The 26,382-nt window shown below is 41.3% G+C and overlaps 1 protein-coding gene across 2 annotated transcripts in view; it reads right to left on the reverse strand.

Annotated features, from left to right (window-relative positions):
- The window catches only part of slc8a4b (solute carrier family 8 member 4b), a 132,543-nt gene that overhangs the window by 16,308 nt on the left and 89,853 nt on the right, over positions 1-26,382 (reverse strand). For both annotated transcript variants that reach the window (XM_085400318.1, XM_085400317.1), the window contains exons 12-13: positions 2,996-3,102; positions 516-640 (exon numbers count right to left, since the gene is read on the reverse strand). In XM_085400318.1, the coding sequence (XP_085256444.1) occupies positions 516-640; positions 2,996-3,102 (232 nt within the window). The remainder of the gene's footprint in view (positions 1-515; positions 641-2,995; positions 3,103-26,382) is intronic.

Genomic DNA, 26,382 nt, shown 5'->3' on the forward strand with positions numbered 1-26,382 from the left:
TGAAGCCACAGAGAGCCCTGTCGTTGTGTCGTTATTGTGTTTCCCCGGCTGCACACTCGTGACGATGGTGTTCGTCAGAGTTAGAAATGGATCAGATCTAGGAAGGCCCGCCTCCTAGTGTTAAAATATTTATGAAAGAACAAAGCCAGGCTTGTTTAATGCCTGTTTTGTACTGAAATATGATGAAAGCATATCGTCTGTGTTGGTTCTCAGTCATCCAGATGATGGAAGGAGCTTGAAAAGAAAGCGACTTAACTTCTTTGAGTTTCTGAAAACATCGTGTTAATAAATTATTAACTTATTTTTTGCAGGTCCTTTTTAAAAATCAGCAGCATCCTACCAGAGAAGGTGTTGCTCTACATGCATCCAATGCAAAATGAAAGAATGACACTGGACATTTAGTTTTAGCGACCCAGCAGGACTTAAAATGCATCTGATAGAAGAATCGCTCACATACACCTGCTCTGGTAAAGGCATTGTTAGTGCAGTATCGGCACGCACAGACACACACTTACCTTGAACTCGTAGGACTCCTCTATGACCACTTCTACCTGTGTGTGTTCGCCCAAACTGGGACAGCCCATCTTGGCCACCTCTTCCTCCTCCGCCCCCACCAAAGGCTTGTTTTCATTCGAGTCACCTAGGTGACAATAGAGATGAGTAGTGATGAGACTTTACAGTAATAACAGAAACAGCTACCTGCCCAGCCTGGCAGCAGAGAAGCACATGACAAGAACGGGTTGGTGCTCGTTGGTTAGCAGTGACTGTACTTTCAAAATAAGAGCAAACCTTTCAGTTTCAGTGGATGTGCCCTGCCAGGATACTGTTTACGCGTTTTCATTTTGAAGTGTCTTTATTACTGCTCCATTTACTTGCACACTGACATTTTTAAAGGCCAAAGCTAGTTTGCTAATATTTTCACATATAGGACTTATTATTATCTAAGATCCTACTTAAAAAAAAGTCAATGAAAAGATATTAAAAATAAGGTCTGAAATGTTTCCTTGTGTTATTCTGAGTTTTTTTGTTTAACAGTGAGATATTTTTAAGGATTTAAGATGAAAATTGTGTCTAAAATGGTAGAGAAAATATCAAATACTAGTTACATATCATACAACAGAACATAACATGTAACATGATAATTGTACTGTTTTATTTATGCAGTGATGGAAATCTTCTATCATCTATCAATACTTTCCACCTTTATTGGTCCATACCTTCTGTTTGGGAGGGATAGCCAATCAGAAGACTTAAAGACAGAGGAATTAAATAAAAGCTGTTTTAGCAACAAAGACCAATGTATGAGCTACAAAAGAATGATATATATAACAGTGAATCATCTAATGTCACTCTGGTGGAGTGCACGAAAAAAAAAATGGAGCTGGAAATGAACATAATAGGTCCATTTTTAAATTTTAGCTCAGCACAATTACTCTAGGTTTGGGCAGTCACGTTACTCAAATATCTCCGTGGCATTTAATCATCAAATCTTGCCCTGAGGGTTCTCCATATAGTCGTTTGCTTAATCTTTTAATTTGACAGATTTCAGACATCATCTTAAGACTCTTTTTTTCATTATTCTCAGCAGAGACCACAGCAGTGTGAACTATTACTGAGAAAACGTATGCTGTGGGTTGTGAAAAATATTTATGTATATGCTAAATCTTTAAACATGGGAAACGCGAGCTTTATCCGCAAAAACTTTACGTTTTCTCCCACCTCTCTATTGCGCGCTTCCGTGTATGCTGCAGCATCTCTCCCAAACGTCTCCTTGTTCGCTCACGTTTCCAAAACAGACAGCAAGTTATTAATTTTTGCCGTTATCAGTGTGTAGCTCGCTGTAATTGAAAAGCTGTGTACTGTATGTGACAGCATTATGTGGTTGCCAGTCTGCTCGCTCTGTGACAGCATTATAAAACCCATCACATTTCTGTGTAATGAAACATGCCACGGCATGCCGCAGGCTATGGGCTCTTCCTGTGTGACATCTACACTATAGACGCTTTGAGAAGAGCCTCTGTGTGTGTTTAAAGAGTGATAAAGCAGGAAGATTCTGGTGCGGCTAATTGGCTGGCACGTCTTTAAAGACACAAAATGAACGCGGCGAAGAATTTTTGTTTGAAAAATACGTGAACTTTCTGATTGGGACACATTAGCTGCTCTTTGAAGCTGCTAACACATTCAGAGGTACAATGCTGGTAATGTTTAGCACTAAATGTGGAATATATATATATATATATATATATATATATATAAAAATGACATATTGACTTTGAGCATTGGTTCTCTCCAGCCTTGAGTCACCTCGGGGAGATCAGCTGTCTCTCTGTTAAAGAAGCCTTTTAAATTTTCATCTAAAGCTTCTCACATTCTTAAAAAAAAAGAAGGGCGGGGGCTTAAATGTTTTAGATTCTTGGATTTCAAAGATCTGCGCGGGTTTTGAATTAGCAGATGACAGTACGAGAGGAAAGAAGCTGATCGAGATGGTTCATTTGCCATGACTAAACTGCAAATTGTGTTCCATCTGCGACGACGCTGCGATACTACAGCGATTCCAGACAACGAAAGGAAGCTTTCTGGCTTTTGTTTATACTGCATACACCAAACCTCCTTATGGTGACATAATTAAGCAGATCACATGCTGATTTGGATGAGTTATTACTCCTATCCCTCCTGTGACACGATTACTTCAAAAACGCATCGCAGCTCAGGGCCAGTGATGTCGAAATCCTTCCCAAGTCACATCCTCAGTGGCTCAAAGTGAAATGTTTCCACGGTTAATCTGAGTTTAGATTGGAGGCTTCAGGTAATCAATGCTGGTCTCACCTTGTCTCCAAGCGACAGATGTGCACCGGGCCTGTTTGCTGATAAATAAAGACGTCATTCTGTCTGTCACACTTTCCCTGTTCCTGCTCTCACTCCTGACTTGTTGATACTCTCTTTGAACAAACACAAACACACACACACACACACACACACACACACACACACTCACCGTGTTTCTGTCCTATCTCCAACAGAACAGGCTCTCCCAGCTCGATGGTAAAGGTCTTGTTCTTCTCATACTCTTCATCATCAATGATTTTCACCTCGATGATCTTCCTGTTTGTTAAAAGAAGAGAGAGACGATGAGGCTCAGTGTGTGCAGTCCAGATAATTACCTTCTTTGGTTGTTCTCCATCATAGTAAGAGCTTGTTCATGGCAAAGGACCAGTCTATTAAAACTCTCCCCGTGACAGGTTGTAATTGGACACGAGGTCATTTCTGCTGCCCCTACACTGAAAAACACTGACATAAGTAATCATTATACTACCTAACTTGAAGTAACAGTTATAATAAACACACCCAAAAAAGGAAAAATAATTAGATTTGATCCCCTTGTGATTTCTCTCAGAGAAAAGGATGACGAGTCTGAGCAAAACTGAAGGCTGAAGCCCAGATTGGCAGTACTCGGGGGAACGGCGTGTGAGGGTGCTAGCTACCTCCCAGGCTTGACAACTGACAGTGATGCTATGAACACCACAACTACTGGGGAAACATTTTCAATCAGGAGCGCCCTGGGGAGCAACTAAAATGCAGTGCAGAGAGTTTTGAGGGGATGTGTAAATTGGAGCGGAAAAAAGGTGTGGAGATTTTCAAAAATAGCTATTGGAGCACTTCTTAGTACTGCTTGTGTTGCAAAAGACAGATTATTGATATATTTAAATAATGATTTTATTGTCTTCATAAAGAAAAGAATCTTTGAAAACCATAAAAACGAATAATTTGTGTCTAAAACTGCAGACATTAAGGTGTCAGTGCAGGGAGGCTGTAAATGTGACGGGAGTTTAACAGGACAGACTGAAAGCTGTGATTGCTTTGCATGTGGAGTTTCAATGTAAACCAACAATAATTAAACCATTCTTTGTATGTGGCAAATCTATTGAATCAATTTTTCCCCACTTTAAACATCTGCAATTTTTTTTAACCTCACAAAGTGTGTGCGTTCATATTTACTGGCTTGTTATTTCCTTCAGTTTCCACTCAGTGCATAGCTTCTGTCTTTCTGCGTGTTACATTTACCAGCTGGTTTCGCATGTTTAACCGGCTTCATATCTACGTTTCTTTGTGTGAAGCACAAAAACCCAGACCAGAGCTACTTCTTAGCAATTGAGGACTTTTAGGAGGAGACTAGGTTAGTTGGATCTTGTGCCATGATGATTGAAAGCCATGGCATTCGCAAGGCCTCTGTGTCGGGCTCCTCAGACAGCTAACGACCCCCGGTTCCTGCCAGGATTGGTCTGGTAAATGCTAGATTACTCGTGAGAAAACTTTTATGCTTGGGATTTCAAATCCCGAGGACTGGATTCACTCTGCGTGACTCAGATGTGGCTGAATGCTGGAGCATTCAGCTGTGTGTTAACACAAAGTCCAGGTGTCATTCTCAGCAAATTCACCCCAAGATCAGACCATGTAATGTACATAGAAACCACAAAGAGCCAAGAGTTGGAGCTCAGAGAGTACGGACTTCAGTTAACATTTAATGAAACGTTAAATCTTAAAGGTCTTGACGGTACAATCAGAAAAGGAGTAGAGCTTGTTTTGAAGGAGAAAGCCTCTTCTTTCTAAAAGAACACGGCAAAGTTGCATCAACAAAAACCACAATATGTCTGGAACAATCCTTTGGAAAGACAAGAACAATGTAGAGATGTTTGCCTGTAAAGCACGCTGAAGCATCTGGAGAAAAGCAAACTCAGCATATCATCAAAAGCACCACATATCGACTGCCAACCACGGGGGTGGAGGGTGATGATTTGGGGTTATTTTGCAGTCACGGGGCCTGGGCAGCTTGCAGCTATTGAGTCAACCATGAACACCTCTGCATATGAAAGTAGTCAAATGTATGGCCATCTGTCTGACAGCTAAAGCTTGTCTGAAACAGGGTCATGCAGCAGTGATCCCAAGCACAGCAGCAAATCTACAACATAACGCCTGAAAAAGAAAACAACTGAGGTGTTGCAATGGCCCAGTCAAGGTCCAAACTCAACTAGATTCTAACAATCCCACATACAAAGACAATATGCACTGCAAGCACCTTCAATCAAGGCTATTCCCTCTAATTTGGGTGTTCTATCGAAGATGTTAATTTCCTATGTCTGCCTTTGCTTTGCACCACGGTACTGCTGCTGATTCTGAATGGTGGGATGATATTTACTCATCACTACCAAACACATCTGTGCGTTTAGATTCTGTGGAAGATGAGGTCAAAGCCTATACACTAAACTGCTCGATGTAAATAAACATTTCAAACAGAACTGTCTGGCTGAACCAAACTTAGTTCATTCAGGACAACGATAATCAAAAGGAGATTGTTTGGTTCATCTGCAATGCGTTATATTTGGCGGTATGGCTCAGTTCTGGGAAGTCCCCACACTTCCAAGCGCATACGTGGAAAGCATAAGCCAGGGAGAGCAGTTAAAGCTACAGCAATGCCACATAGAGATGTAAGTCACAGCTGATTATTATTTTAAGACCATAAAATATAAAACTGGTTAAATATAACAAAGCCAAGAAAGGAAGATTTTATCAGAGAGGACAAAGCTTCAGCAAATTATACTTCCAATTACTTTAAATGGAGAGATTAAATGTTTCACTAAAGTCATTACATGCAGCGTTTATCCTCACTTTAAAAGGAGAACTACTTCTATAGCTTATAAAGTATTTCTCTGTTTAATTGTTATTTGTGCGTGTCGTGCAGCAGCTTTGATGCTTCTAAGGAAATTTCATCAGGTTTGGTATCTTTCTGGCCCGTTTCATCTTCATCACCACGATCCATCTGCGTCTACCAAGCGGAGAGGAAGAAAGAGCGTTCACTTCCACCTGGTTGTGTAATCGCACGTTTCGCTGTGAGCCATGTTGACTATAATGCGGAAAATAGGCTTTGCTTCAGCAGAAAGAGGAAGCGAGAGGGAGAAATGGGCGGGGAGACGTATATGGAGGGTGGAGGAAGGGCAGCGAGGGAAAGAGAAAGCGACGGAGGGGAAGAGACGTGGAAGTCCATTTTTATCGTTGGCGAGCTGTCAAGGCAACAGTGGATGTAACTTGATTGATTTGGTATTTCCAGCGTCACATCAGCGTGAGTGGCCAACTCCCAGCCAGTGATGGAGAAGAAATTAAAATGTTGTTTAATCAGATGTGAAACAAAAGGAGATAAAAAACATCCTATATTTAGGAGGACTACAGGGAACTGAAATTACGCTCGTTAGATCCACAGACTGTAAATAAAAAATGGTGGTGCTTTTAATGCTGTATATTTAGGCAAGTTTACTTGGGAATCTGTGGCGACTGACTTGCTTTTGGAGCCAGCCATCAGTGGCCATTAGAGAAACTGCATTTATGTCTTCTTCTTGCTTTATTATGTAGCTACTTTCATGCCACAAGGTGTCGCCACAGCGGGTAGCTCCACATGTCAGTCTTAGCATCCTGACGCATCCTCAAAGGGGATTTGTGTCTTTAGCTGGAACATTTGATATTGTTCAAATGATTTCACAAATGAAATTGTAATGCTGAGTTATGTAAAAGATTACACAGACATCGTTAAACCTTTTCCTCTGAACTGGGATTTTTTTTTTTTTGTAGCTTAGCATTTGTTACGCAGCACGTTTGTCAAACTTCTGATTATCTAGAAACTACAAAAACTGGAAGAAAATCATAAAGTTTGAAAATAATTATCGTAGTATGAACTCTAATGCTCTCTGGTCACCATGGTAATGCCTAAATATTTCTTGAAAAAAAAAAAAGACGCACAACTACAACACAGGAAAAGACCCAGGGAAACCGAGTTAACGATAAAAACCCTGAAAAAAATAAATTTCACACCCGAGCTGGTACCGGTCCGTGGCCCTGGGGTTGGGGACCGCTGCTCTACTATTAAATTCAATGCTTTAAAACCCAACACTTTGACTTAAAGTGAGCTTCTGGCAGCGGCGCTATATTCTACTTTTAGTGGAGATATCATCTGAATTTCAGGAGCGGGGCGTCTCCTCCATCACCCCCCTCCGGCCTCAGGCTATAAAAGCCCCCTTTCACCTATACCTGCTGTTCTCATTTTCATGCCCCACCCTTCCCCCCCATTTTCCCTCTCTTTTCTCTTCCTTTCCTTCATTCACTTCTCATTAGGAGCAGTCGCAGTCCCCTTTGAGGCCTTCCCCAAACCGCAGCACCAGCTCACACTTCCTCATGCCTCATCGCCCATCGTTACAGAGGATGTGGTCCCAGCTAGTTATTAGCTCTAATTTAACATCAGCTGCTAAAATGTGAACATCCATCTGAAACCAAGAACTCAACGTTCTAAACACACACAAAAAGACAATTAAAAGGTAAATTAAAAAGGCACAATCGCAGTAAACTCCAATGTGACCACATAGAAGGAAGAACGAGAGTAGCAACAATAAATAAGCACAAACTGACAGTGACATGGGCGAGGGAAGACAGAGGTAAGTGGATAGAGAAGTAATGAAATGCAAAGCAGGCAAACAGAGAGGAGGAGGAAGTGAAAGAGGAGAGATAGGGATGGGATGAAGAAAAAGGAGGTGACAGAGAGGAAAAAGGCTGGAAGATGAATATGAGTAATACATAGAGTCTACTGAGATATGAGGGGTTACAGCTAAATACACACAGAGTTCATTCAGTGTTACAAGACAACCAGGACAGAGAACCATGACCATAAAATGCCCTTTGCTGAATTGAAGAATGAGGCACTGTGTCTACGTTCATAGATAAACAACAGAACTTGATGCATAACTCTAACCCCAGCCATTCAGGTGATGTCATTTTTATTTTAGATAAAATAAAACATTTGTTTTGGTAATCAGGAAACAAAGAAGATCATAAGTCTAAATGACATGTCTGTTTTGCTTTTCTCAAAACATAGCGTTACTGTAACGGATTACAGGTGGGAGCTGAGGCTCAGAGGTGATGCACATCTCCTCTCCTCATTGCACAGCCTCATGTCCACTCTACAGTGACTAAGGCCTCCTGCAGGAGTGTCCACTCCCTCCCAGACACCTAGTGATGATGTGAGCCAAAATGATGATGAGAGTCAGTTTAGGAGGAAACGTCTGAGTGGAAATACTGAAGTCTTCCAGAAGTCTTTCCCCTAGATCACAGATGAGATTTATTGATGATTTCTATAAAGTAGCAGAAAGTGCATCTCTAATCCTTAGCGACAGTCTGACAGGCTACCAGTGGAGACAGTGGCGACCAAAGGCTTGTCTTCAACGATCATGGGACACATCTCAAAGCAGGACTTCAGATCCTTAAATCCCCCCACCTTCTGTTTGGAGACTTTTAAAGCAGAAGTGATCACAGGCAGGGCTTTAGTGAAAGGATTCACCATTCTGTGTCCTGCTTTTGCTTTTTAACAAGCCAGAGATACAAACTTCTACAAACCACAGTAACAAAAGAACCAGGCTTTTTTAAAAAAAAAGGGATTGTTCTTTAAACCTCTTGCTGAACTTGTGAATCACTCAAAGTCGTACTATTTGAGGCTGTGCCTGGCAGGGCAGAGGTCCTGATGGAGGACTTTAAAGTTGTCCTTCTGGCCTGCAGCATCATAGGCACGGAGATAATACCACCTCAAGCCTTGTTTGAGCCTCGTGGGCAGCTCAGCGCTCAGCCCAAATGAGAAGAAACTAAGCTGGAAAAAGGGAGCTCACAAAGCTGGAGCTGTGTCTGCAGGAGGAATGAGGAGGTGAAAATGAAGAAATCAACACTGACATCTTTCCCTTCCGTCTCGCCTTCTGTTTCTACCTTGTTACTTTTTGACACCTGCTCCCCAGAAAGTTCCTCTGTCAGAGCGGAGCCTCAACGCCCCACTCTGTCAACGGACTGACACAAAAATCAGACACATACCAGGTTCACTGAGCACACAACTTGCACTGCCAGAAATAGAGACTTTTAGAAGGACAGAGTGAAAAAAAGGTCAACAAAAGGTGTTGTTGATTGAAAAACCCCAGACAGAACCGAGTGAGCTGTAAATCGATTTAATGGGTAAGTTTTATACCGTTGCAGCGTGCCTGCGTGTTTGTGCGTGGCTCTAAAGTTCTTACAGGAGCGACGGTCCGAGTTTGGTTTGATTAGTTAAGCCCTCACTGCATTACTTAATGGACAAAACCTCTGTTTATATCTTTGTCTCCATCACTTTCCATTTTCTCCTACCTCCATTCCTGCTTTTCTGTTTGTGTGTGTGTTGTGTGCATGAGTGCTGTTTCAGGCACTGAAAGACAGTCCACCATATTTTTATAGAAAGAGCATCGTAGAGAACCGCAGCAGCTAACAATTCATTTTCTTAAGTGATTCTGATTTATATACACACGCCAGTTTTACTATTGTGCCTTCTGGTGGAACCACTAAATCTCTTATTCATGTATGCACTCGCTCAGAGACAGGATTGCAACTATGCAAACTCATGACGGTAAAATATTTTAGTTTAAAGGGTAAAACTTGGAAAAGGGAAGCCGAAGTCTGGCTGTGAAAATAAAACAAGAACAAAGACGAGGAGCGAAGACGGGGGGCGTATATCTTGAGCAGACCTTTAGATGGCTGCCAGGATGGTAATGGACATAACAACAAGTAACAGGATTACAAAAATTTGATTATAGTCCAAAAGGGAGAATAGCACTCTGCTACAGATTTTGATAGTTTACCGAGAGTGACCCAGCGTATCTATCTCAGATATGGTACACTGACTGTGCCACAGATAAAGCAACTGAAAGCTGGGAAGGTAAAGCACTCGGCACACTATCCATTTCTGTATTGATGAGGAAAGAAGCCAAGATCTCATTTAGTTACTTCCTGCGCCTTGTTCTGGGTTAAATAATAAGCAAATTTCAAAACAAGTGTAAATGCACCGAAAAGAATTTGAAAGAGACTGAAACGCAGTCCAGTCGGACAGGTCAGTGAGAACAGTTAGGCTTCGAGCTCATTGCTCCCTGCAAATATGATGCACAGAAAGTGGAGAGTGATGAGTAATTATCCCATGAGAGCCGACAGGTGGATGCTCGGGTAGTGGAGGGGACGAAACAGCTGCAGGGCAGCGGCAGCACTGACATGTCAGTTGGGAAACTTCTAGCTTAAGTAGACTGCAACATTTGGAGGGTGTGATTGGTAAATTACTGTACTGCAGGTTTCACTCCATTTGCTAAAGCTAGCATTAGCTAGATATTTTAAAAGAATTACGAGCTTTTTATGAGCTGCTAAAAAGTCGTGCAGCTTGTCTGTTGGTAAACAATATCAGCTGGATTAGGATTGTTGCTAATTCTGCTCTTAGCATGCAGGACATGACTCATCTCGACTGCACACTAGTCTTTCCTGCTTTAGCTTACATTTACCCCGTCAAGGTGGCGCGCAGCTAAGTCTGCAGCCTGTCTCTAACCCTAGCTCCACTAGCAGCATCTCGTGTTAGCCTATTTCCCTAGACAACAAACACAACGGTCTTGCAGTTTCTTAAACAAGGATGAATGCCCTTCCTCTGCTTATTCAGCCCCGAATGCTGATGCTTTCACCATCTACACGTGTCCACGTCAGGCTGTTCTTCTACCAGAATACTCCTACATACTATGAAAGGTTAACGCAAAACATGCTTGATAGCAGCTGAAAGATGACAGCTGAGGAGAGGGGGCAGCGATCCGCCTTTTACAGACTCCGGGCTTTGCTCTGTTTAAGTTTACATCTAAGCAGTATTTCAATCTGGATCCAAACTGCTGAGTGCACATGCATGACACCGTCTGGATTTCTTAGCTTGAAAGGAAACCTCTTTCTTTACCCTCACACAATGAGGGAAGCTGACGTTGTACAGTAATCCTGTAAGCTAAAAGCTCAAAGCACTTGATTTCACAGTTCGATGTCACAGTCATCTCAGGCACACGGCTGTTCAAACCTTCTGTTTGTGACCAGCATCCAATCAGATGAAAGCTAGCTTAAACGGAGAGAACCAAAAAAGCTTGTTTCAGACCACTGATTGCGCCAAGACCCATTATAAGTAAATAAGCAAGTTTTGAACTGTGACTCATGCAAAGGCACTCTGGTAGAGTCAAAGAATAAAAGCATGGAGATGAGCACAATAGGTCCCCTTTAAATAACAAATAACACAGGCTGTTTGTTGAATACAATGCTATGAAAATCCAACTAAAATTCCCAATTCGTCATTGAAATCCTACATTTTTGACTGTCGGAATGCCAGAAACGACTTTATGAATGAATCCAGAGTAAAAACTGCTAACGCTGCAATCAAGGAGGATTTTTCCTTTTCAAAGATAGTAGAAAGATGCAAAAAGACATCACTGAAGAGCTGATCAAATGATATGAATGGTTCTGAATATCACTCATACACCCACACATGCTTCTACATGAGCAGGTAGGCTGAGAGAAGTCCTTCGTTTAGCTCTTCTCGTCTGCGTGGAAGCAACACAAACAAAGCAATTTGAGTGAGGCCAGCAGAGAGAGGGTGAGATAAAAAGCTCTTTAGGGGAGAGATATCACCCCTCTTAATGATATCACGGAACGCATAATGAGGAAATGCAAAATACACATACGCATACTGACTGGTCTCTGGCTGTGGTGAGTAATAAAGTTTTATCTCTGGTGTGTATGTGGGAAGATGGAAAGGTGCAGGGGATGAACTGAGGGTGAGAGAGAGGGGTACGGGGAGGAGGGGGAGAAGAGGTAAGAGAAGCAGGACATTAAAATGAGGAGGAGGAGGAGGAAGGGACACAGACGAGGGTATGAAGTGAGGCTAAAAAAAGGGAGCTAAGAATGAAAAGCCGAAACAGATGAGAGCGAATTAAAAAAAGGTTTCCCCAGCTTCTCACACAGGAAATTTAATGCGATTCTGGCACAAGTGACCCACTAACGATTCAAAAATATATGGATGATCGTTTTATCTCCAGACAGATGCGCTCTCGATACGAAGTCATCTGTGTGTTTCTGCACAAAAGGTGCATGAAAAAAATAGGTTTTTACTTCCAAGTCCTCAATATTTCATATGTTAAGACTCCACTAAACTCCAAATAAAATTGTCATTTGTATACTTTAGCAAAGTTGCTAAACCTGCAGTCAAATGAAGCTTTGGAAATCCTGTCACGCAGCATTCAGGGTACTTTAGTGACTAATCTGCTATAGTTGTAGGCACAGCTGGTGTTTGTTTTCATGGGGCAGCTGCCGCAGCTGCTACTTTCGGGTACACTGCTTGGTAACGCGATGGTACAAAAATGATGGTGGATAGCAAGAAAGGCTCAAAGTTAATAAGGCAAGACCTGGAGGACAACTCGCAAAAATAGGGGATGAAATCTTATAGGTGGAACCAAAGAAAGAAACTTGAAGTATCACATCAAATCCAGGGTTTAGGGGGAGACACACACATATGCACACACACAGATCACAGATGCTCTATTGGATTGCAATCTGGTGCCATTTGAGTACAGTGTCATTATTCAACAAAGTAATTTGATTTGTGCTTTGTGACTTGGTGCGTCACATGTTAGCAGCAGTAGCTGTGGTGCTCAGGTTCTAGGTTCTTTATTATTTGTCACATGCATAGTTATACAAGTATAACACACAGTGAAATGTAGCCTGACACGCTCCTCGACATGTGCAAAAGTAGGGGTGCAATGATACACAAAATTCACGGTTTGGTTCGGTTAGATACTTTGGTGTCACGGTTCGATATTTTTTCGATACAAAAATGTTCATGCCTTTTTAATTTGTCATTTATTAAAATTCTAAATATATATTTTAACTCAAAAGTACAGTTTTTAAATGTAATGTTGCTGAAACAACAAAATAAAATAAAAAAATCTATCTGATTGAAGAATCACTCATCTTTGGAAAAGAGATTTTATTACAGAGAAATGGCTCTTTCCAACATAAAAGCTATACTATACGCTTCTTCTGGGCTATATTCTCAGCAGCATATTAAACATATCAGGTCCCCATAAGGAGAATCATGTGCTAACGGCTGTCTAAATGACTCGGGTAAAGTTTGTAGCATGCATGCTTGTTGTTTTTGTCTGCTTCCACTCGTCTTTGCACTAGGATGATGTCGGCGTAAATGTGCAGTCATATTCGTTGTGTTCCCACTAGTGCTGTCAGCGTTAATCTCGTTAAAATTACATTAACGCCATAACGCGGCAAATCTTGTTCGATACATACATACCGAACCGAAAGCACTGTATCGAACGCTTCAATATCGATACGAGTATTGTTGCACCCCTAGTGCTCAGTTGGAACTTAGGGACTTAAAGTGGGCCAAGAAACCCCCCACACGATTACACCACCACCAGTAGCCCGAACCTTTGACACAAGGCAGGATGGATCCATGATTTCATGCCATTTATGCCAAAATCTGACCCTATTGCCCAAATGTCACAGTAGAAATCGAGGGGTGTTCAGACTGGACTATGTTTGTCCAACTAGAGAACAGACTCCAATTTTCCTAAAGCACTGTTAACATTGAAATGCTGGCAGCAGCTGGTTATAAAACTGTGTACCATATTTATGGGACCATAAGGCACACGGTATTATAAGGCGCACTGTCGACACACGGGTCTGTGTTCATACATAAGGCGCACCGTATTATAAAGCGCATTTAACGAAACAAATCAGTCAGAAAAGTCAAACTTTACTCAACTCATTCCGCTTGCTTCCTCCACTTCCATACCATTAATTCATTAATGTTGAATTCTCTGGTAGCTGCTCTATAAACGCTGGAACAACAGTATATGTTATTCCAGTGTTTTTCTAATTTTTGCTATGTAACTTTGCACTGTCCACTTTCTGCTGTAACAAATTTCCCACGTGTGAGACTAATAAAGGTTATCTTATCTTACATTAATGACTAACCTCATATTGTGGCTGGACTATCTCAGTTGTTCTCTCCTACTGAAGTTTGGTCCGTTTACAGCAATTTTCCAGGCGATTGCATTTGTCAAAAAAAGTGGAAAAAGGTTAGCGTTCATTCTCCAGGTTCAGTTTTATGCTTTGGTATGCTAACGTAGCGGTGTCGCTAGCGATCACTAGCACAGCATTATATACCATCTAGCCCAACTTCAGTAAACCTACAAACATCACTATTGTGTAGCTTTCTCTCTACATTCATGTTGGAAGTGATAGCAGAGCTGTACGTTTTATTTTTTTCCAGAAATCTCTCAGTCAGAACATGATATATCATGTTAAGGTAACTAGCAAAACCAGCGAGCTAACTATCTACTAACTTCCTGCTAACTTCTAACTCCGTTTAATTTAATAAATTCTGTTTTCATGGATGCCTGGATGTTTAACTTAATTGATACACCTGGTAAAGCAGCAACACTGATCATTTTATTAAAGATGAAAGAATTTACACAGTGTTTGTTTGGGACCTGACGTGGACAGAGTTTTGGACCCAGATTACTATGAGCCGCAAGGCTCCTGACTACGGTAGCCATAACGCTCAGACAATTCATCAAGCGGTGCAGCTTCGTAGCTTAGCAAAGTCCTACTAAAACATTTTTTGACAGATTTTTGAGCGCTGTGTACCACATAAAATCAGCTCGAGGTCAGTGTAGCAATGGGAATTGCATTTACCTGTGTGTTCCGCCCGGAGTCTTGAGAGTGTAACACCGGAAGGTGAGAAGCAGAGACTCCGGGCGGAACACACAGGTAAATGCAATTCCCATTGCTACAGTCAGTAAACACAGCCAGAATTAATAGATAAGGCGCACCAGATTATAAGACGCACTGACGATTTTTGAGAAAATTAAAGGATGTTAAGTGCGCCTTATAGTGCGGAAAATACGGTACATGACAAACCAAAACACTAAAGTGCATCACAAGCTGACTGACACGACTTTTGGTGTGCACCACCAGATGACAATGGTAAGATTTGTGTCTGTGAGGTGTTTAAGGAGCTCTTTTAGCACCACAGTTTTGTTAAAACCAGTAGCCAGTCTGCTGACTTTGCACCTGGAGCAAACATCTAATTTGTTATGGGCCAGTGTAGCCAGCGATTTCCGTTTCTTCAGATAATTTGAAATGCTAGTAAAAAGCTCAGTCCTCATCAGACGATAGTCAATATTTATCTGGTTCAATGCAGCAAATGCCAACCCTGTTTGGCTGTCCACGCAGACTGTTTGACTGCACGCACCCAAAGTATGCTCAAGCGTGATGGATCAAAAACCCCTACATTACAAATGGACGGCAAAGCTTCCAGTGAAACATATCAGGTAAATTCATAAGCAGAATTTGTTCACAGAGGCTTCGTTCTCACCTCGTGTTAGTTATTATCAGAAGACTCTGAAGAACTAGACATGAGAGAAAATGTGAAAACATGGAGCATGAGAATATCTGGTTGGTAACCATGAAGTCATGAGGGGCGGTGCCAACATGTGATACGAGTGTGTGCAGTACACACTCACTGTGCAGTCGGCAGCATCATACACATACAGTGTGTGTGTGTGTAAAATCCTAACCTCGTTATATTGTGTAAAATTAAGCTCACAAATCACATCACCTCCCTCACACATGCACACACAAATCCTGCAAGATGCACCATAATCCAGAGGAGCTACTTCTTTCTCCTGCTCCACGAGGAACAGAAGAAAAAAAAAAAACAGGATGAAGGAAAAGGATGGAAGAGAAGGGATGAGGAAAACTACACAGGAATGTCAAGAGTATTAAATAAAAGACAGAATGAAAGAAACGTCTGACGTGAAGAGCGATCCGATTATGGAAGGAGGGAAAAGGGGGAAAGAAAGAGAAATCAGAGGATGGGAAATTAGTTCCGGGGGGATGATGGGAAGAATGAGGAGGAAAAAAAGACAAGGGAGTAAAAATCTGATCAGACATGTTGCCTGTGTTAGGTTTGCAAATCGAAAGCAAGTAGAGCAGAAATGAGGCGACACACATGTGCGACATGCAGACACGTGAAAGTGACAAAGTGAACATCGCACATTCTGCACACTTGCACGCAAACACTTTCATTTCTCTCCTGATCATCATCCGCCCTCGCAGCTTCCCCCTCGCTCCTGCTCCCTCCTCCACAATCCTATTGTTACATTTGCATGAATGAGGACTGGGACTGCTGTGAAATAAAGCGTATGACATGTGACCGTCCATGGGATTGGTGCTGCGGGGACGCAGTGTGCACATGTATGTGTTGCTTCTGTTCCAGATATGGAAAATATATTCCTCTGTTGTGATCATAAAAGCTGCTCGTCTCTGCGGCTCTGTGTCCTAATTGGGATTGTTGCGTTACCCCACTCCAATATCTCTTTCTACCTCTGCTGCGTGTGATGTGCTACTTGGAGATGGTCTCATGAGGGCAAGACTGACTTTACCAGATTTCAAGAGGGAGGGGAAAAAATGAGAAAAAGGGAAACAGAGCGAGAAGACATTAAAATGTTAAAGGAAATAAGCACAATGACAAAAAAAAATGAGTGAATGAGAGTGAATTGGTTTTTATTCGGCATGGAGAGTCAAGTCTGAGGGCTTAGCGTAGCTCAGCCTCATGATGTCGATGACAGACGAAAGACAGACCCACACGCTTGCCTTTTTTAGATGGCAGTTAGCCCCTTTTTGTGTAATTTGAAAGTGCGAATAGAGTAGAGCAGAATCCCCGAGTGGCACTATGAAAGGGTTTTGGGTACAGAGGAACAACGACACACGGTGTGCCTCCAAAGGGAATCGCACAACCTCATGAGAGCGTGTGAGTCTCTGAGTTAGCTGACAAGTTTTCTAATGTGGTTCGTTTAGCTTGGGTCAGAGGTTTGACCAAACACTTTGACTTTATGTAACAGCTTATATAACAGCTGACAGCCATTTTTGCTGTGAAGGAGCCGTGGCTGCGGCTACAGTTCAGCCCTAGAAAACGGCAGCCTACACCGTGGAAACTGTGATAAACAGCCGGGCAGTGCTCACCTGTACAGAAACGACAGTTTATTAGTATTATCATACCTTGAGGCGACTTTTGTTGTGATTTGGCGCTATATAAATAAAATAAAATTGAAATTGAATCATACTGCAGCAACTCATTTTGTCCTTCAGGCAGGCAAATGAAACATGCACCTTGCAGATTTTAACAACTTCGCAAATCAAATGCAAAACAATTTCCCGAAAATATCCACAAATATTGATGAATCCACACTGTGGAGCACGAGTCTGCTGGTACTGCTGGTGAAACTGTGCTGTCCTTAAGGACAAACTCATGTTGCCTGGTGGGAGGCAACCTGTCTCAAAACAATTGAGGCCTACCTGCAATCACTCTCAGGCAGATTTGCGAATGCTTGCAAATAACTGTCGTCTAATTCATAAACCAGCAAGTTGCAATCAGTCTAAGTTAGCCTGCGATGATGAGCTCAACCCATCTGTGCTGTGTAGTCTTTGGGAAAGGGGGCTTGATTGGTTCCCAATTAGTTGTGTTCTGGTATATTCCTATACAGATGCAAGGTTAGGTTGCAATTAAATCACTGTCCTGCAGCAACTACGTCACTGTTTGTGGATGAATTTTGGTTCTAGATGTTCTAGAGCAGGGGTGTCGAACTCCAGGCCTCGAGGGCCGGTGTCCTGCAGGTTTTAGACATCATCCTGGGTCAACACACTTGAATCAAATGATTAGTTCATTACCAGGCTTCTGGAGAACTTCAAGACATGTTGAGAAGGTAATTTAGCCATTTAAATCAGCTGTGATGGATCAAGGACACATCTAAAACCTGCAGGATTCCGGCCCTCGAGGCCTGGAGTTCGACACCTGTGTTCTAGAGGTTCCAGCTGAAATGGCTGAATTTGTGACGTTTGCTGATTCATGGCTGTATTATCACAAACAGTTTTCAAAGTTGACCCTGTTCAATTGCAAAATGACAGCAGTTCGACTGCCACTTCACAGGCGACAAGATCACAAGCTCATTGCACTCATTGGTTGCAATATTTTAGTTAATGCTGCAGTCTCCAACCACTGTTTTTCCCCACTGTGACTGTAGCATTACACACCATCTCAGACTCTTTAACTTAACAGCTTGAAGCTCTCATTAAGGTTAACTGTCAGAAGGTTTGCCATGGCGATGACCAACTTACATACAGCAGCAGCCCACCTGACTTTGTTTCTTCATGTTTTCAAATGTTGTGGCTGCCAGTTCCCACTCACCCCCTACTGTAAATGCTTTCAGCAGCTTTCAATTATACATTTGCATCAGTTCTTTTTCCTTTGATGCACGGAGGGAGGAATGGATGGAAATGAAGCTGGAGGAAAAGATTTTGAAACAAAGAATATGGAATTACAACACACAGAAATAAAGAAACAAGCAAATAAATCGAAGAATGAAGGATGGAGCAGTCAATGGGGACTAACAGATGGAGAGATTAAAGCCAAACACAAAGATTCAGCGTGCAAAATCCAGGGCGGAAAAAAAGAAGCCCTCAAAGCTCCACAGAGACGGAGAAGAAGAGTAAAAAATGAGGCCGATAAACCGGAACGACGCAACTTTATTGCAACTTCTATTTATCCATTCTCCATCTTTGTCACGGGCGGAAAACATCCTGAAATACAAGTAGTGTTGAAGACAAGCAAAGAGAGATAAATAGGCAACAGCCACTTTTCCACGTCTGACGTCATTCTGATCTTTTACCCCCTCCCGCCTCTTCCACTCTTTTCTCATCTGTTCTCATGTATGATTTAACGCTGCTCATCATATATTAATGATCTGGTCAAGTAAACGGCTGTCTTGAAGCAAGAATGTCACAACACGAGGGCAAAATCTACCTAACAGCCTTCCACTGTCGGTGTTGAGATTGGATTAACTTTAGCCAATTCTTCTTGTTTTTCCCCCGTAAGCATCGCTGGGGTTATTAAACTCTTCCTATTCTCAACATTCTCTGATAGGCTCATTACCATTCTTAGTTTTAATTAAAAATGCAAACCTATTTTTTAATAGCTGCACAGTTTCATCAAATCCAAATAGTCTTTGAGTCTTATATAACCAAAAAATTATTATTATTATTATAATTATTATATACACATTTGGTTGCTTTGGAAGGTTTGTAATCCTCATTGCAGTCAATATCTATTACTTAATGAAGCATGACCCATCTTAAGGCTGTCACCAAGGTGATTAACATTGTGCTTTATTACAGCGGTCTCCAACCTTTGTTGCGTCACAGACCGACAATATTTTCACGGACTGGCCTTTAAGTTGTTGCGGATAAATACAACAAAATAAAACCAGTACCAGTTTAAAAAAAAAAAAGATTTAGTCATAACACACGGGAAAAGACACGGGGAAACTGAGTTAACGATGAAAACGATAAAAAAAACCAAAACAGATTTAAACCCTGAAAACCATAAATTTCACACCCGAGCCTCAAGTCTCGCGGACCAGTACCAAACGACTCACGGACTGGTACAGGTCCGTGGCTCGGGAGTTGGGGATCGCTGCTTTATTACACTGCAATTGACAATGTTCAAATATGATTTGCTGGTACTGAATACATGTCCAGTGATAAAACAATGTGACATTATACCTAGGCTCTTTTGTTTGAATCATATAGCAGCGCTCCAGCTTTAAACTTCAGGTAAACATGCAAACATAACCACTTGTGCTAAAGTAGTTAGCATTACACATCGAATGACAGCTGTAGGAGAAAAAACTGAGCACATGTGTGCGGGGTGGCTGTTGCTCAGGTGGTAGATCGGGTCACCTACTCACCGGAAGGTTGGTGGTTCGATCCCAAGCTCCTTCAATCTACGTGCCAAATATCCTTGGGCAAGATCTTAACCTGTTGCCCTCCAATGCATCCATCGGAGTGTGAATGCGAGTGAATGTTAGATAGAAGCAACCTTAGATAAAGTGATTGGGTGAATGCACAAGTTGTATAAAGCGCTTTGAGTGCTCAGTGAGAGTAGAAATGCGCTATATAAGAACCAGTCCATTGACATGTGGAAAAACAGCTGACCCCCACCAAAAAAAAACATATTTAAAACAAATGAGCGAAATAAAATAAGCTCATGCACGGCTGTATCTTGGCACCGTGTTGCTTTGAATTGAATGCTAATATTTTGTGCAAAACTCCTGAAAAAAGCCCGTATATGTAAAGCCAAAGGTTTAAATAATATACTCTTGGATTTGTGTGCTATCACAGAGAAAGAATATCCAGGAGATGTGTTTCCTGCTGTAAACACAGAAGCCCCGCCCACCTGCTGTTCGGTCCTTCTGTTATTGAGGGTCAGCCAATCAGAAGAAAGTTGGCTTAGAGCAAGAGGAAGTAAAACTGGATGTTTCAGCCAGAGGTTGAACTGATGGGGCTGCACTACATGATACATTTTTTAGAATTGTTAACATTCCGAAGCCACTCTAGTAGAATCCAAGATTAAAAATATGAAAATATGGATAATGCAACACTCTATAATCAGTACTTTATTAGAAGTAGATGCTTTGTGGGCATATGGTCAAACATTAAGTTAATAATGCAGTTTTTACCTCTTGTTGGCACTATAACAGCAAAAGTCAAGGGAATAAACAAGTCAGCAGGACTCATCACATTCAGCATAATTTACAAAACAGACTTCAGTTGTGATACTAAACAATCAACAATCAACTGACTATGCCAAGTAGTCTTCAGAAAATCTCACTTTGTGTTTCTCTAAGCAACGTCTAGACTTGATATAATGAAATTTCCTGTTGTTTATCTCAGAATATTGTGGTTTAGGACAAAGGTGTCCTCAGTTTGCAGTGAACTTCACATCATTCCTTGCTGATATTTACAAGTTGAGTCTTTGGCTTTGTCTAACCATGATTTAGTTCACTGAAATAAAAGTGTTTAATCTTTCTTCCAGAATGTTTGCTCTGCACTCTCTTCAGGTCCACAGCTAACTCTGTCTAAATGTCTTTTTTGTACTGGTAATGTATAAAGGAGGATCAGCGAGGCAGACACCAACAATCTGATGAGGTTTGAAATTTACTGCTTTTAGACGCGTAAGTCCAAATGGGATTCTCCTAATCTACTTAAGCAAGGATGCTTATACTTGGCATTTTTTATGAATCGAAAGTAAACGTGTGCATTAATATTAAGACTAAAAGAAGACAAGTATTTTATTGCCCCTTGAAAAAACTGATTATGTTGTAACATTGAGCAAGTAGGGGACGGTAGGGACGGTGAATACCAAGAGGTGTGTCCCAATTCATAGGCAGCATCCTTCGGAGGCCGCATTTGAAGGCCGATTATGTCACAACCATGCGACGAAGGCTGTCCCAATTCAAAGGCTGCTTCAAATGCGGCCAACAAATGCGTCCTTCATTTCCCCGAATTTGAAGGATGGGTTGGGTGTATCCTTCGTGGCCCAACCTATCCAAGAATTCATAGCCAATTCCAGTTTCCAACAATAGCGCCAGCTACTTAGTTTCAATGTTACTCTTTCTGGGTCACAAAATACACTTTTTAACCTATTTTCGGGCGAGAATGTAGCTGTGTAAACTTCAAATATGTGCTCGGTCCATCAAAACATCATATATTTGCAAAAGTTAAAAGACATTTTCGGAGACGTCTGTTACCCACCAGCTCAAAGCTGACCGGGAGGTCGAGGCTCAGTAGAACAGGCGAGAACACCGAACTCCCCCCGTGGTCTTTCGCTACACAGGTTAAACATGATTCATAAGTCCCTTAGATAACTTAAATGTTATTTTTTGGCTGTTTTATTTGTTCGTGAGTAAAACGGTTTGGCTGAGATTAAAGTTATAATTTTCACACAGCCGAATAAACATCTAACAGAAAACTGATTAAACAAAAGTGTGAGATGTTCGAGAATTTACTCCAATGTCCTGTTATATATTAGCGAGCAAGGAGCAGACGGCTGAATTTATTAAACTCCACCGGGACAGCTGGTGAGACAAATCTGAAGGCTAGACCATCCCATTTCACAGCCTTCTCGGTCTTCAGAGGACGCGGCCTATGAATTGGGACATACCTAAGAACAGCCTTGTCATACCTGCAGAGATCTGTTGCTGAGACAGTTCAGTTGTGACCCAAGTGATTGGTTGACAGCCCGATACCTTCCCGATACCTTCCTGGCCTGGGAACCTTTAAGGTGGCGTAAGTGAGATATTGCATTCATAATTACATGCTGATATACACAATATGTGGTTTTTTATGTGGTGTCATAGGTCACCTGTCCACATTGCCCAGAATTTAAAAAAGTTCAGCGGGCTTGGAAAATGTTTTTTTCTCAGTGCATGGAAAAAGGCTGTAATTAAGAAAATGACATTTCTGAGTGAGTGGCGTGAATATAGACGATCTCCTGCCTTGCTTGAGTAATGACACCTTTGGTTGATTGACTGGCATTAGCAGCTCAAGGTGAGGGCTGTGTGCGGCAGCTCGCCAAAATCTCTCTCACTCTCTCCGTCTCTTTCGGTCTCCGCCCCTGGCACATGAAAATCTACCACTTGTCTCTTTTTCTCCCTTCAGTCTTCTTCATTTACTCCTCCTCTTTCCGTCTGCCCTCTTGCACTCCTCCCATCACCACCCAGGGTGCCGACAGTTGGTCTTACCAAATGTGAGCCGTTCTCCAAATCCTCTTCTCCTTTTCGGCCCTATTTGTTTTATTCATCTCCCTCTAGCCATCATTTGCTCCCCTTCTCTCTCTCTCTACCTCCACCTGCCCTTTCCTCTCCCTCTTGTCTTTTATTCCCAGCGATTCATCTATCTTCTTCCCTCCACCGACTCTGCCTCTGTCTGTCCTTTTTCCTTGCCCTTCCCTCCATCCGTTCATCTTCCTCCCTCTCTTTCCATTTACTGCCTGCCCCTGAAACCTATTTATCTTCCTCTGACATCTCCACCACTCTCTTTCTCTCTGCCCCCTTCATCAGTCTATCCTTCTTCTTCTACCTATCACTCACAATACCTGCACAAGTGTGTTTATAACCTGGAGGTCTCAAGAGGTTTTTTATCATTGTCCATCAGGCGAAATGAGAGTAAGGAAAGTGAATGAGCTGCACAGGATATCTCCGGGCATCGTGATGCTGTCACATGTATGAATTCTAAAAGCCGGTGATGTCAGTGAGCATACAACTCTCCAGCTGCTGTATTTAACAATGCAATAACTGATCACGTCAGCCTGATCAGAGGGATGAAACACTGCAATTCATACTTGAATAGGGAGAAAAAAATGCACTAAATTATTATTAAATTTAGGAACGATGTGTGTCATTGAAAGCCGTGACATCAGGGTCGCTGAAATGAGCTGAAATGGGGATTTATTGATCTGCTTTGCTTGTCCTGCTTGTGGTAAAGAGCAATTCGACTATATCAAGCACCAGGCAGTCACATTATGTTCCAGCTCAGCTGCCAGCCGATCAAATCACATTATGAACATGTGCAGGGCTGTCTTTTGACATGGAAATTAAGAAGCTCATCGTTATGGTGAGTAATCACCACGATGTATTTGAACAAAGTTAGTTGGGCAGCTACCTCATCCTAAAAGAAGTCATGAGGTATTGGCTGCAAACTAATGAGGGTAAAATGCACTATGAGCACATAAGCTAAACAATTATACTCCTTTTGAATTGATCTCTTGTGGCTACCTATACAGTTGCAGTACCTTCATTGCTGGCTCCAAAGAGCTCCTCACAGCGCACTCTTGAACATATCTCTGCTTTTTTCAGTTGTTTATTGGATCAACAGATCTCTCTCCAGTTTACCCTTCACCTGCAACTCTACCTGCTACTCATGTATATACACTGACCATGAAGACTGAAAGCCTTCTCCACACTAAGCTTTACTGGCAATGCATTTATTCCATAGTGAAGAAATCAATAATCACAAGCCATAAAGCACACTACCAAGTGCTTGTGAAAACAGCGAGTGTTTGTGCATGATCTATGTGAGTCTAGTTCCAGTCCACTCTGTGCTGACATTTTAAAAGCACTGTTCAGTCTTTCTTAAACTTTTTTTTTCTCTAGCAAAACAAACTGCTTAAACGTTCCCCCGCTATTAATGCACAGACAAAATAACAGAGAAGGAGGAGTAGGCACAAAGGAGGACGATGATGATGCAGGATTATAGACGGCAAACGCTGGAGCACTGAGAAGAACCACTACGGCAAAAGGGATACACTGTATCATTCTCTAAAATGAAGAGACAGACAAAGAAGAATAAAAGTGAGGTGATGACAGGCACAAGAGTTCGATCGAGAATTAGTGGAGGACAAAAAAGAAATCGAAAGATTAATAAAAAGGCAGATGAGAAATAGACGCATGGATGTTGAGATCAGGGCAGAAAAACAGGACAGAGAAGAAGAGAGCAGGGCAAAAACTGAAGGGAAAGTAAGTAGAGAGGGAAAGATAAGGGACAAATGGGGAGGGGGGAGGGCAGCAGGATGAAACAGATAATGTGGTAAATAGAGTCAGATGGAGAGAAGAAAAAGAACTGGAAAGGAGAGTGAGTGCTTATGTGAGTCACATCATCTCCACAAGCTATCAGTGATTTTAATGACTCTGACATCAGTGTGTGTGTGTGTGTGTGTATGAGTGTGTATCATACTAGATTACCCTGAGGTAATGCAGTCAGGAACTGGCTCATCACTCTTCTACAATAGCGTACATTCATCATGTCAGAGTGAGGTTTCTCAAGCACTGGACTGAGACCCAAAACAGGTTGCAAGTTTCACCGGTGGGTTCCCACTAGATTGATGCAAGAGGATATGAATTGATATCCTTTGTGAGTGTGAAACTGATAAACTTCAAAGCAAAAAACAGCTGGTAAAATCTGAACAGAAACTAATTTTTATTGCTTACCAATGACTCAAAGATCAGTGAACAACAGTAAAGCTATTGTTCTTATGAACTTTTATTGTTCTATGTACTTATAAACTCTACTCTGTAAATGTTCTGCCTGAATAGATAAAGGGGACTGCAGTCTATTGTTTTGATGAAACTACACAATTACCAACCAAGCTAGCAAGCTAGTTAGCAAACAGACTGCAAACGTGTTAGCCTAGATAGCTTCTTTGTCTTTGAATAAAAAAACAACCAATCTGCAACAGAATCCGACACTCTTTTTAAAAAAATATATACAAGTGTTAAAAAGTGTAAAGATTCTTTCAAAATTAGTTAAATGCACAAATGAGCCAATAATAACATTGAAATTAGCAAAATACGGGTTTTGTATGAGTTTAGTAGTAAGACAGCTAACATGCTAACTGACAAAGAAAGTAATCTAGCAATAAAATCATATTGATCAAATTATGTAAAATTCTGATGAAAAAATTAAAATAGAAAGAATCTAAGAGAGTTATTGTGACTACTATCGACTGCTCGATGGCTAGCATGTTAGCTGTTAGCTATGTTAGCTAACCAACTACAAATGATTTTAAACTACTAGATATAAAAGTGATGGCTTTTATTGGATTATTGGATTCACATAATGTGATTTTTCAGAGTCAAAATTAATCTTTTAAATCATCATAAATAAATAAAAAACTGAATACTGTTATTATCATCACCTACAAACATCTCCTTCCATGGAAAAATGTCCCACCTGCAACTGACCCAGTTTATTGTTTTATTTAAACACTTATCAACTGATTGCACCTGATTGCTAACACAGCTGCAATCAGAATATGTCTCCTATTTACATTAAAATCTGCCTGGTTTTCTAGTTTGGTAATTCCAGCCAAGCTGCAGAAACAGAAGCCTTGCAGTCTGAGGCTGCTGTTACGATTTCACTTGATTTCATTAGTTTGTTACTGCCATCGGAGCTAAAGGTCACCCCTCTGGCAGAATTTAACAATCCCCTCCAACAAATCAGAGGGCAAACAGTTAGTTAGTATGAGGCAATGGCTGCAGTATAACTGCAAGATGACTGAAGTGAAAACAGAAAAAAGGGAGATAAACTTTGCTATTGTTACTTTTCTCAACAGAACAAGTTCCTCTGGGTTTTGCGAAGCTATGATGGGATGTTTTATTTTTTTATACTTTTACACTTTATAGATCAAACTATTAAATGACAGAAAATTATCATTATTTATCATTGCTGGTAGATTTACCAGTAAATATGTTACATTTAAATGACAGAACAGTAGCAGATGACAGAAATAGATGAGTATTTAAAAATATATTTATATAGATATAAATATATATAGATAGATATATAAGATGGCATAGAAAAGAGTGCTTTGGTTGAGCGTCTTGGCAGTTACATGTTGGTGTTTTAGATCCAACTGAGGACACTGCACTCTCATATGGTAGCAGCTTCTCAACTTCAAACTAGTCCACCCTAAGGCACACCCTGCTTTATTTTCTATTTTACTCTAAATGGGACAATGACTTATCAAATGAACATCATGCTATAATAGTATTATAATATGGCTTAACAATAGCTAAATGG

The sequence above is a fragment of the Rhamphochromis longiceps genome, linkage group LG3 (genome assembly GCF_057381845.1).
Source record: "Rhamphochromis longiceps isolate RC_006_pf linkage group LG3, R_longiceps_female_GT1.1, whole genome shotgun sequence".
Lineage (NCBI taxonomy): Eukaryota > Metazoa > Chordata > Actinopteri > Cichliformes > Cichlidae > Rhamphochromis > Rhamphochromis longiceps.